The 13,973-nt window shown below is 38.1% G+C and overlaps 1 protein-coding gene across 1 annotated transcript in view; it reads right to left on the bottom strand.

Moving 5' to 3' along the window:
* GRB14 (growth factor receptor bound protein 14) overlaps positions 1-13,679 on the bottom strand; it is a 148,662-nt gene extending 134,983 nt beyond the window's left edge. The window contains exons 1-2 of the mRNA XM_027866106.1: positions 13,489-13,679; positions 12,061-12,193 (exon numbers count right to left, since the gene is read on the bottom strand). Of these exons, the coding sequence (XP_027721907.1) occupies positions 12,061-12,193; positions 13,489-13,679 (324 nt within the window). The remainder of the gene's footprint in view (positions 1-12,060; positions 12,194-13,488) is intronic.
* Between the last annotated feature and the right edge of the window lie 294 nt (positions 13,680-13,973).

Here is a 13,973-nt window from a genome sequence, read left to right as displayed (position 1 = left end):
TACTGAAGAGAGCCAACATGGCATAGTGGATAAAGATTTGGCCTCAGAGACAGGAAGATCTGAGAGTGAGCCCAGTCTCTGATACTCCCTGGGTGACTGTAGGCAAGTTGTACAACCTCTCAGTGTTCTAGGTAACTCTAAGGCTGTAAATTACAAAGAACTTGCTGACCTGCTTTGGTGGGGCAAGGCTCCACATATAAGACTTCCCTATATCAGTAAAATCACAGTTTTAGCCCCTATCTCTGTCTTATTCACATTAAAACACAAACAACTCTACCTATTCTTCCCCAACCACGGAGTACTTCTCCAAAGATACACAACGCCCTCAAGAAAAATGAAAGGACATCCTTTGATTATATCTCAAAGAAAGAGAAAATAAAGCTCATGTGTAAATATACTATTCCAAGTTACTGCATTCAAAAAAATTTATGAGATCTCAGTATTTCAGGAGAGTTTTTTTTTAGTTTGCAAAGGTATAAACATACTTACCAAATATGATTCACTTGGAACTGGTTAATATGTTTTTCCAAAGGCACATTAAGCATTGCTTGTCAAATATGAATCAAATTAACCAACTAGATATGAAACACATAATGAAATAGTTCTAAAAGTATGGGACTCTTATGCTAAAAGCATGTATGCTTTACCTACAGTATCACCCAGTTAAAGCACCAAGCTTACAAATTATTCATACCTACAAATGGATCTTTCCAAAGTTCAGACACACCAAAACTGCTTCAAAACCTCCTCCCAAAAGGAACCTTTGTGTGGAATTGTAAAGTCCAAAGGCCAGAACTCAAATGCTGACTTTAGTACTTCCTACCTATGTTAGCTTTTGTGATCTCTGTGCCTCAGCTTCTTCATCTCTGAAAATGAAGGCTTTGAACCATGGAAAGGACCACTGAGGCAACTTCCACCTCCAAATCTGTCATTAAGCCTGATGACATTCAAGCTGTCATGGGAGAGTAGTGCCACCTGGTGGCAATCATGGGGAATTGATCCAACACCTCTTTCCCATTACCTCTGAGAATGCCTCATCATACTCGGTTGATTCCTTAAACATCCCTTAAACACAGTCTTAAAGTTCATGTCTCATATTCTTCTCTTTTTCACTCTCACTTCAAAAACCTCCTTCTTTTCTTTTTCTTCCATCCCCATCTCATTCCATCAGTGAGCCAAAAAATAATTCTAACATAACTGATAATTCTAAAAAAAATATGCCAATAGAATAGCCATAAATTATGAAGTAAATTAGATAAAAACCAGTGTCATCAACTTGTAAACCACAGAAAATTTTAGCCAAGATGGCTGCCTAAATGGAAACAAACCTCCCAGCTTTCACATTACTACTATAGAAAAAAACAAAAATTGGCACGAGGTCAAATCATTACAAAGAAAATTTATGAGAAGAAAGTGGGGCTAAGAGGAAAACCATCATCAGTTCACACAAGGAGCTGCTCATCTCCCAGGAAAACTAGAACTGGGCCAGAGATTTGTGTACCCTGAAAAGCTAAAAGCAGCTAGAGCAAATGGCACCCCCAACAAAGCCTCAGTGGGGCACAGATGACCCAATAGCATCAGAAACCAAAAGAGCCCTAGAGAGCAGCAGCAACCAATAGTGCAAGGAGGCACTCAGACCAGGACAGTAGAGATACCCACAGGTTACAAAGTCCCTAGAACTCTATCTTAAGATGTCAGAGAGGTCCCTGAAGATCCAGCACTCTGAACCTCAAAAATCCAGGGAGCCCTAATCATAAGAGGTTAGAAGTCAGCAAGAGAGTCCAGGGATTCTGAAGCAAGTCCAAATAGGACTGATCACCCCATACAAAAGTGCAGCAGAGGGAGGAGCCTGGCCCTGGCACAAAATCCCAGGTCAGGAACTAAAGCTGGAGAGATGAGTAAAACAAAAGAAGACACTGACCAGTATTTTTCCAATTACTGTAAATAGAGTGATCTTCCAAAAGAAGGTGAGAGTAATTCTGTAACATCTACTCAAATGAATAAAAAAATGGATTTTCACACGGGCTGCATGAATATCTAAAAGAAATGAAGCAAAAAAAAAAAAAAGAAAGAAAAGAAAGAAAAGCTCTGGATTCCCTGAAAATTGAAATAAACCAAGTGGAAAGTGATGACTCCATGAGATAGCAAGCTATGTTAGAAGAAATATCAAAAGATTGAAAAATAGAAGAAAATAAAATATATCTGATATCAAAAGCAGAGACAATTTAGAAGTCACTGGACTCATTAGAAAAGAATTAGATGATATATTTTTCATAGCTATGGTAGTAGGTGAATTTTCAACCAACCAATGGAGAGGGCAATTTCAAAAGATAAAACAGATCATTTTGATTATATGAAATTGAAAACAAATAAAATTAATGCACTTGAGATAACAAGAGAAATGGTCAAATGGGAAGAAAACTTTGTGTCAAATTTCTTGGCTAAGAGTTTCGTTTTCAAGATATGTAGACACCTAACAAATATATATGTACAAAAGTTATTCCCCAATAGATAATGGTCAAAGGGTATTAACAAACAATTCTCAAAAGAAGAATTTCAAACTATTACTAATTATTTGGAAGAATGCTCCAAATCACTGACAATAAGATAAATGAAAATCAAAACAAACCTAAAGTTTCACCTCACACCCAACAAAGATGAAAAAAGATAGAAACAGTCAATATTGGAGGAGTTGTGGAAATATAGGAACACTAATGCATTGTTAATGCAACTGTGAATTAGTACAACCATTTTGGAAAACAATTTGCAATTATTCAAATAAAGTGATTGTATTCATGCACTTTGAGATTTTATTTTTCAAGAAATCACTGAATTCCCTGAAAATTATAATTTTAAAAACAAAGGCCTGGTCACTACATTTCAAGAAATAATAAAACTGCCCTGATATTAAAATCAGAAGCAAAACAAAAAATCCACTGATCACCTCCTGGAAGGTAATCCCTGGGAATAAGTCCCAGGAATATCATAGTCAAAATCCAGAGTCCCCATACAAAAGAAAAAATACTTCAAGCATCCTGTATGAAGCACAAGGAACCACATTGGATTCACACAAGACCTAGTAGCTTTTACTATAAATGAAAGGGGATCTTAGAATACAAGATTTCAAAAAGCAAAAGACCGAGGTTTACAACCAAAAGTAACTCATCTCACAAAGCTGAGTATAATCCTACAGTTGAAAAGGGAGGTGGTGGGCTTTTAATGAAATAAAAGACTTTCAAGAATTTCTGATGAAGAGTCTAGAGCTGAATAGGGACTTGGCAATATAAACACTAAAATGCAGCAAATTAATTTGAGCAATTGGAAGGAGCCATGGCGTGATATAGTGCTAACATTTTAACAAGAGGAGAAAAAAGAAGTGTTCTTTGAGAATCTTAATGTCTTCAAAAGTTATTGAGAGTTAAAAAAGAAACACATATGACTTGGAGGTGGACTGATTCTGTTCTGTGGGTCTGATGAGGAGAAAAAGAAGGGAGAGTTAGCAGCAGTGATATGACCAGGCAAACTTTTTTAATGAGCAAAAGAGAACAAAAGGACATTCAGAAGGAAGTATAGATAAGTGGAAGTCTTGAAAGTAAGTTGTAAACTTATTATGTACTTTCAAAAAATAAATCAGTATGAAACAGGGAGTGATAGTTTCATAGATAATCCTCTTTTTGTGTTCTGCTGTGTATGTGGTAATACTCATTTTGATGTTTAAGTTAAGAATAATTTTTTTTTATATTCTAAACTCTTAGAAGAAACTCAGAAGTTCCCTTTAAAACTTCAATAAAAGTTTGTCACTTCATTCTTCTCCACTTAAACCTGTTATTCCTCAGGCTCCAGCATTCATGAAAATTGAAAAATTCTTATATATTTTTGTTCTTTTGTTCATTTGCTAGCACTGCAACAGTATTACTGCCTACTATTTTTTCATTAAAAATGTATGGCACTATGTTTTAAATAGGCTTTTGTGTGGGATAGCCTGGGAATCTAACCACTATTTATAACATTGTAAAGGAAAATGTGTACCAAACAACGTATGTACTTAAAAACTGGACAGAACATAACTAACATATAAGTTGAGTACTTCCTATTCTGAAATAACTAATACTGCATCTTTTTTACACAAAATACTTCATGGAAACAGTTTCAAAAATGTCAGGCAATATTGCATGGAACTCTATCCTTATATGAACAAGGCAGTGGTCTCCAAAGTTGGGGCTCCAGTCCCCTGGTGGTCCACAGCATTATCCCAAGGGATGTTCGATCAACCAGAGAGGGTGCCAAGATGAGTAGCAGCCCACGCACCTACTATTGCCAACCATGCAGCCAGTCCAATACTCTCCCACTTTTACCACCATCACCACCACCACCACCATGCAAGCTCCTAACTTCACTTCTGCACACAAAGGATTGATCCCCTCAGAGCATTTATAACCTTACCACTATCTGGGCACTCACATCAGCAACTACACAGGTGCCATTAGGAAAATTCCAGTTCGCCAGTATAGTGCCCCCCACCAAGATCTCCTCATTGTGCAAAAGGCACTCCTCTGAGAGTGCACTCTGTACGTCTATCCCTGCCTTTTCATTTAAGGTGTCACAGAATGAGTCATACAGGTCAAGCAAACACAAATAGATTATGATCTGCATAATAGATCTCATGACATTATCTGCCCCCCCCAATACACCTCCTTCTTCCAAACTTCTTTCTTTCAATCCAGGTACCATCATCCATCCAGGAACTCGTGTTAACCTCAGAGTCATCTTGGAATTCACTTTCTCTCACCCCACATATGGAAACAGTTGGCAAATCTTGTCATTTCTATCTCTACAACATCTGGAACCATCTATCCCCATCTTTCCTCTCACATAGCCACTACCCAAGTTCAGACCCTCATCACCTCCCTAGGTACTGCTGCAATGACTGACGACTTGTTCTCTAAGCCTCAAATCCACTCCATCCCATACACATCTGCTACAGTAATTTTCCTAAATCATAGGTCTGATCTTGTCACTCACCAATAGAAATTCAATTAAACTTCTCAAACTCCAGTAGCCTCCTATTGCCTCTTGGATTAAATACAAACTCCATTTTTCATTAAAGCCCTTTACAGTATGTCTCCAACCTCACTCATTTTGCATTACTTCCCTTCCTGCATTCTGTGATCCACCCAAACTGACCTCACTGTTCCTCACACTCATACAAAAATACAATTAAAATATCCGAACATGAATAGGAGATGAAGGTCTGATAGCATTCATTCAGCAGAACCACATAGGGGCAGTGGGTAGAGCACCAGCCCCAGAGTCAGGAGGTATTGAGTTCAAATTCGGCCTCAGATACTTGACACTTACTAGTGTGTGACCCTAGGCAAGTCACTTAACCCCATTGCCTAGTTGGGGGAAAAAAAAGAATCACATAAAGAAAAGGGGTTAGATTTATGCTGAAAAGTTTCTGCTCAGCTGAAATCAGAGAATTTTGCTCATTGTCAAAATTCACTTTTGCTCATTGTTGTTCCATTGTATATAATGAATATTTACACACAGGAAAAAGTATGACTCCTGTTAAGTTTACTGTTTGACCTAATAATTGACTGCAGTATGTGTGTTTTTTCAATTAAAAAAGTATTTCTTAAAAAAAAAGGAGGAAAAATAAAGAAGGAAAAAGGGAAAAAGAAGAAAAGGAAAAGGAGAAAGAAAGAGAAAGAAAGAAAGATAGAAAGAAAGAAAGGAAGATAGAAAGACAGAAAGGAAGGAAGGAAGGAAGGAAGGAAGGAAGGAAGGAAGGAAGGAAGGGAGGGAGGGAGGGAGGGAGGGAGGGAGGGAAGGAGGGGGAAGGAGGAGGTAGGGAGGGGAAAAGGTAAGGTAGGGAGGCAGGGAGGAGGAAAGGAGGGAAGGAAGGAAGGAAGGAAGGGAGGAAGGGAGGGAGGAAGGAAGGAAGGAAGGAAGAAATCCCCCTGCTTGGCTACCTACATTGATCAGATGAACTGAATAATTACTAACAATTGTTATTTATAAGTTCACCCTATCATCACGACATATATGGAATTTTAAAAATATAATGAATTGCATTGTTCTCAAAACCAAAAGGTATTATATTGTTTATAAAATAATTTTTTATCTTTACCTCTTTTTAAACTTTCTTTTGTATGTTTTATAATGTATATCAGTAAAATAGTACATATATGACATAAATAAATGTACATATATTTGGGGTATATACTCAAAAATTTCTTACTGAAGGGGTATGCAATCAAAAAGGGCTGGAAAACAATGAATTAGGAGATAATTCTTCACAAGGATTCATATTAGGTTACTTAAAGTTAGATTATCACCTTTTCTTTTTTTTTTTAACTACACAAGGGTCACAAACTAGTAGAGGACCCTTGAGAATTCCAGTGCTGGCTAGGACAAGCACAACATGACTCCATGAGCCAGAAAAGGCCAAATCAAGGGGCAGATGTGCCTTTCAGTTCCAGGTTCCCCACCTAGCAGAATAGTAGAGCGTTCAATGGTGAATTTATTTATATTTCTATTCTCTACTCGTTAGGGAATAAATTATTGGGGGTTATTGTAAAATGAAGGTCAGAAAAAAATAAGATAAAGAATACTATGAAATTACTGTACAAATCAGTTATATTGGTCAATTTACAAAACACGACATTCGTATACAACTTTTCACAAACATCTACTAAAGGAAGGCAATCTTCAAACAAACATAGAGGAGCATGAATAGACTTGCCTGGGAAATATATCTCTAGTTGGCATAATAAAAAAGAAAAAGAGAAAAAAGAATCCAGTTTCTTTTTTTTTTTCTTAAATAAAAAAGAAGAAAGACCAGTAGTGCTATATACTTGGGTATTTTATTTGTTAAGGAAGATAAAACATGTCCTATTTGTGGCTTCAATACGCTTTGCCTCTCATGCATTATGCAGGCATCTCAAACTGTAAAAAAAAAAAAAATTTATGGTCTGTAAAATGATTTTGACTATGGTTTTGAGTGGCCAAACAAGTTTTTAACTCTGTTAAATCTTCTGTCAAATCCTTCAAAATTTGCTGTGTTGAAGAATTTGTTTATTTGAGAGTACTAAATACCTAGAATAATTCCTAATAATTTAATAATAATAATTCCCAATAATATGTCTTAGACATATTAGGCCCTAAGTAGAATATTTACTGAAATGAATTTACCTTCTCAAAAAAAAGACAAGAATGATTAAATAGAAAATGAAAGGATAAGCGCAAGAGAATCATACATTTGCTCTCATGTTTCAACCATAAATATAAATAAGAAGAACCTGTCATATACTGAGTTATTTACATCATTATTTAACAAGAAGGTCAAATGCCTTGACCAAAGAAATCTAAGGATAACACTGTATATATATTCTAGTTGAAAAGACAACATATTTTTATACACAAACATTTCAATACTGCAAGACTCTATTATTTCGTACATATGGGTACACTCTCTACCAATACAAATCCCATTTCATCTATCCCTTAGTAGATGAGCTTCATGAATTGTAACAGCTAAAAAAGTTCCTCACATGATAGCCAACTGATCATGTCCTAACCATACTATGCAGATCCTTAAATGACAGATACTTTTTAGGGCTATACTTGAATTTTTTCCAGCTGGGTAGTGGGTTGGGAGAGATTGTGGTCCAACAATGTAGATTTCAAGAATCCACAGTCATCACAATCCTAAGTGATGGTCAACATCACCTTAGACATCAAAATAGGGCTTTTGTGGAAGATATAAGAGATATACATAAAGTCTTTTCTTCCTGTGAGAGGCTGTGTGATAAAACAATAGTAAACTTGACATCATAAAGAAATAGGTCCAAAGCCTGCCTTTGACATTAACTAGCTGTGTAACCATGGGCCTCAGTTTCCTCACCAATAAAATCAGGCTAATAATACTTTCAGTGAATCTATTTCACATGGTTTTTTTGAAGCTCAGACAAAATAAGGCATGAAAAAGATCATGTAAACATTAAAGTGTTATATATGTGTCATATTCTTGTTTCCATGTGTCTACCAATTTCAAAGAAATTATCATATATAAAAAGATTAAAACCAAAAGAAGATTTATACATGTAAGGTCAAGGTAAAAACAGGAAGAAAGAAAAAAAGAAAGCTTGTCTGCCCTTCAATTTTCTGGTTTCTTCTTCTTTATACCCATAACACATACACACACACATATATGTGCATATATACATGTATATATATTTGTATATCTGCCAAAATATTGATTACTATATATGTATATATATATATATTTGCAGATAGAAATAAGTAAAAATATAAACCAAACATTTATTGAACACCTATTGTATATAGAATACTATGTTATGCTGGAGAGAGAAAAAGTATATGTAGAAATTGGTTCCTGCCTTAATGGAGCTTACAATCCACAAGTAGCCATCTTCCAGGATTGGTCTATGTTAAGGACTGGTCCACATTAGTCTAGACCAAGAGAATCCTCCCTAATCACTGACTAATATGGATGTCTGTGTGAAAACCCTGTTGCATGATTAGATGGTCCACAGAACCAGGGAAAAGTACCAAAGCAGAAAACAAATATTAAGACAGTAGAAAACATACTTCCCTTTTACAAATCTGGTCCCCCTTTTAAAAAGACTTTTCACCCTTCCCCAAATAAGTTTGGATACATTGGGACAATGGCCTACACTTAAAATCCATCCACTTCCAACGTTATCACCATCCCTTAGGAATTGTCAGAGCTGTAGAAAACCTTAAAAGCCATCCAGTTCAAACCCTTTCTCCTTCATTTTACAGATAAAGAAGACCCAGAAAAGTTAAATAATTTTCTTCAATTGCAAAGCTCAAACAAACACCTAGGTTTCCCCAGTCTCAGTCTACTTGTTCTTTTCATTGTGCTTTGGGACACAAGTACACCAACAGATACTGTCCTCTCCCTTCAAAACAACACTTCTCACTTTCATAATTGTCTTAGCCATAGATGCTTCTGAGACTAGGCATAATACTCAGACACAAAAAATGCCAGTTAATGACTGCCCTTCATGACACCTCCACCATTTTCCCTTCAGAGATTGGCACTTAGGAACATCCTCCACTGAAGACACCTGTTTGTGGTAGATATATCCTTCACAAGATACAGAAATCAACCTAGTCACTTCTCATTCCAAGGCATAAACAAACCCTCAATGAACATTCTTCAGTCTAGAACACAATCTGATCTAACATTCACTGCCCTTTCTCCCATTCTTTTCAAAAATATCCACACACCAAAACCCAGTCGTTTCCCCACGGCCACCGAACTCTTTGAGATTCATTTTTCTTAATTCTAAACCATACTTCTCAACTCAAAGCTCTTTTTGTACATTTTCTTGCCCCATACTACTATCTTCCACTTAAAGACATATAGTTCCCATTCAATATTATGCTTTCGTCTAAAATCCATGGATGCCAATCCAGAAAAGACCACATTTCAAGTCCTGTAGTATTCATCCTCATCTCTATCTGCCACTTCCTACCTCAAAATAATGACTCCCATTATCTAAGAAATGAATAAGCCAATTGGGGGGATTTCAAAGAGCTTGAAAATCTCTTTTCCTGACATAACTCACTCCAGTCAAAGGACACTATTCCTTAGAATATTGCTACATATGCCTTCCTATTCTCCTCTACTCTTCCTCTAAGTTACTGTGAATCATTATAGGACCATAGCCTATTACTTAGGCATTTTCTACCTACAAACTATATAGGAGGCAGTGTGGCATAGAGAAGAGAGAGTTGGCAATGAAGCTAGGAAGACCTTGGTTCAAATCCCACCTCTGACACATACTGGTTGTGTGACGCTGAATGAGTCTCAATCTCTACGTAACTTAGTAAGTCATATCAGTATATTTGTATCAATAAAGGGAGTTTCCCAATCTAGGAACTCACTCTATCAGTGAAATCACAAGTCAGGTTCTACATACACACATAGCCAACTTAAAAATTCTTTCCCAGGTGAAGATCTTCAAGAACAATGGTGGAGAAGAGGACAGATGAGGATGGAAGAGTGGCAGCATTGGGGAGGTGAGGGAACACTGCGCACTGTAGAATGGAGGTGTCAAACTCAAGTATAGTCTGAACCCGATCAAAATGTATTTGGGAAATATTTAACAATGTAAGTTAAAGTATAGTGGTATGGTTTTCTAAGTCAATATCTGACTCAGACATTTTAGTGGACCTGGTTTTGTTTTTGTTTTGTTTTGTTTTTTGAGTTTGACACCACTGATGTAGAAAATAGTCCAACAATTCAACCATGGAAGCATTTGTTCTAAAAAAGGGTATGGCTCATCCCCTAAAAAAAACTTAACTGCATCTTTCATGGGTTAGGGAAGAGGCTGAGTAGGGCCATGAAAGGGTAAAAGTGTTATCCTGCATGTAACAGGGACATTACAAGTAGGAACAAACAAGAAAGCAGGTCCTACTGGTAAGGAGCACCAAGCACAATCCCATTGAGGGACAAAGGTCTCCAGATCACCCCCTCTTCCTACAAAAGACTACTGTTTTTCTCTTTCCAAATAACACTGAGCAACTGACATGAATTTTGGAAGGAAAATATAACCTGCCCTTACCAGAGTAGTGAAAGAGTTAAGGTAAAGCAGCTTGATGCTTACCTTAAAAAGTGGGAAGGGGAGCTAATTAGCATTCACCCTTCTGTTGCTACCAGGACCATAAAATTTGAGAGTTGGAAAGGATCTCAGCAACCACCTAATCCAATTAATACTTGAGGACTTACCACCATAACATGCACAAACATTAGTCACCAGCTTTTGCATGAAGATATCCAATAAAGAGAGAATCCATCACCTATCAGGGAAGCCAACTGCACTTTTGAATAACTCTACTTGTTAGGAAGTTTTTCCAGATATCAAGCCCAAATTTGCCTACCCAACTACATCTCCTCCCCTTCCCTTTCCCACTTTTTATTTCCTTCCTACCTTCCTCAGGCTAGAAGCCCAAGGATAGAAGCCTATGATCCCCAGTGCACCCCCAAGCCTGCAGAAAGAGTCATCAGTAAAATTAGAGGTAAAGCTGATTGGTTCATCTTTCCCCAAAAAATACATATGTATAAGCCCAAAGCCAAACCTTGAAAGTCATGTCAGCAAGCATTTATTAAGCACCTACTATGTGCCAGGAAAAGGAAGAAATCCTAACTGCCTAAATATCACCTTTCAATTGCTTGTCCACCATTTCCCTCTGCAGTCAGAGGCTTCCAGGCTTTCATTCCAAGTCGTCTTCCTCAAGAACTCAAAGTGCTGAAGAGGAAAATATGGAAAAGGTTTGGAACCCAATTAATTTTGCCACTGAATTACTATAGAACAGTGACAAAGTTAATGGGGGAACAGGGAGGATCTCAAGGATTAAAGAAGCCTGACAAAAGTGATAGAGGATCAAGTCTTCTTTGTCTAGAACGTACTCCTCCACCTTGAAAAATCAACTTCTTTCAAGGTAAATACTACCTCCTATACAAAGATTTTGCTAACCTAACCACCTACTCTGGCTATTAGCAGTTTTTCTCTCTCTTAAAATTATTTGTATTACTTTGCATACACTTTACATTTGTTTACTTGTGTGTACTTGTAACCCTGAGTCCCTTTCGACCTTCCTAAATGAAATATAAGCTTCTTGGTGGCAAGGACCACTGCATTTTTGGCCTTACGTGCTTAATGAATACTTGTTGGAAAGGGAAAAAAGGGAAATAATGTTATTATATTTATACATAGTACATATATATGATTGTGTTATTAAATATATTTGATACAATTAAATATATCATATTTGATACATATTTGATACAATACAACTAAATACATATTGATTTTTCATATATTTTATTGGGGTGTTTTTAGCCATGAAGCTAATACTATAAGGAAAGCCTGCCTCCTTTTCATGATTGATGTTAAATAGTCCACAGACACAAAAACCTAAATCAGAAGACTGAATGTGTCTTCTAAGATGTTATGTGATTTTGTCAATCCTAAGAGTTAAAACAATGAAACTAAAAACTCATACCTGTTTTTTTCTTGAATTTGCTTTGGGAAATAGGCTTGCTGAAAACACAGATGTAAATGGAGAACAACAAAGCTCAGGGAAAGGATTTGGAATAGATGGCATTTCTAGAACATTGAGATCTTTCTTTTTTCTCCTGCAACCAACAGAACATAGGATATAATTTACATAAAACAGAATGTAAAATATAATTGCTGTCAGAATCTAAAACTGTTAAGGCCAAACAGTACTGTAACAGACCTAATATTATATAAAGTACACTGAAAAGCTTTCTGGTGTACTTTCTGTGGATTAAATTTTTAAAAATACTTTAATAAACTCAAACCTTTTGTAATGTGCTTTACACTTTTGACCTTCCACAAACCATCAGGCATGTGGGTAAACAGCAGCTTTTGGTAACTTTTCTGAAGCAAAAATACATACATCAAAATTGTAGAAGCAGTTATTATGGAAACTGATCTAAGCAAACAAACAAACAAAAAAAAAAGGGAATCTTTACTGCATTTGGAGAACCCAGTTCCATTATACTTTACTAATCACATTTTGAAAGTTATATTTATTAATTATAGCTATGGTTCATCTCACTTCAAATTTCATTCAAAACGTTGCCCACACACAGTCTGTTGACTTCTCAGATGCTTAAGCTGCAAAACAGCAACTAGTACTGAGTCTTTGAATGCAGTTAAGTTAATGGAACTTGCTAGTATAAATGTACACTGTGGTATACTGAAAAGTAATGTAACTTTGCTAGAGTTTAGAATGCTCTGAACCTAAAAATGAGTAAAGAGAAATAAGCTATACCTGAGCCATCTGAGTTGAAGGAGGTCAATAACAGGTTTAATTTGCAGGCTTTATACCTTTGCAGTCTTTTCTCTCCTAAGGAATGCCCTACTTTAGACACAGTCAACTACAAATGTACTTGATGCTGAATGGTATAAAGATTAGAGAATATTTTAAACGATTCCATCCTATGCCTGCGGGAAGCAAGACTGATCAAATATCCATCCAGAGCATTGCTTTTTCTGGCTAGGTACCGGTAATGTCTGTGTGGGAGGCGAGGTTTCATTTATGCTATAGTTTAAAGAAACCAAGAGTGTTTATTAAGAAAAGGCAGGGCCTCGAAGGAAAAAAAAAATCAACCTGGAGTCTTCGTTGCCTTCTGGTTCCACTAATGAGAAGAGGCGGGTGTCAGGAGGGAGAAAGAGAAGCCGCTCTCAATGAATGGGCAATGCTATTTATGAGAAGGCACAGTGAGATCACAATGTCCTACAGATCCCAGGAGCCAGCTAGAAAGGGGATTGTCTTGTGATACTTTTCCCAAACTTGGCCAGAGTTCTAGCCCAGGCTTCCCCACCAAGACCGTCCTCCTCACCCCGGTCAGCTCCCACCCTGGGACGCTTGCCCTGCTCCCCCTCCCCGAAAGCCACCTACCTGTCTGCAGCACAAAAATGGGCGCCCTCCAGAGGGGGCAGAAGCGTCCGACAGGGCAGCCCCGGGGGGCGCGCTGCCAGGGCACTGGCGTGGCCCCTCCCCTGGGCAGCACCGCACACCTGGGCCAGCCCCAAGCCCCGGGCAGCCGCTCTCCCCGGGGCGCTTTGCCCATCTTGCAGGGAAGTGGTCATGCTTGGCAGGTGGAGGGGCTGAGCTCAGGCGTCATGGGAGACCCTGCAGAGAGGAGAGAGAGAGAGGGAGAAAGGGAGCCGGGGCGGCCGCAGCTAGGCTCTCCCTGGGCTTGGCAGGTGCGGTGGCTGCGCTCACCGGGAGCCTCGCCGGGCCGGCGGGGCAGTGCAGGCTCGAGGCTGGGCTGCCTGGGGAGACGGAGGAGGACCAAGGGGCGGAGCGGCAAGGTGGGCGGCCAGGACCGGGGAAAGGCGGGGAGTGGGCGGAGTGGGCGCTGCAGCTCCGCCCGGGCGGCT

Source organism: Vombatus ursinus, unplaced genomic scaffold, assembly GCF_900497805.2.
Source record: "Vombatus ursinus unplaced genomic scaffold, bare-nosed wombat genome assembly UNPS02014779.1, whole genome shotgun sequence".
Taxonomy (NCBI): domain Eukaryota; kingdom Metazoa; phylum Chordata; class Mammalia; order Diprotodontia; family Vombatidae; genus Vombatus; species Vombatus ursinus.
This window is presented reverse-complemented; position numbering and strand designations above follow the sequence as displayed.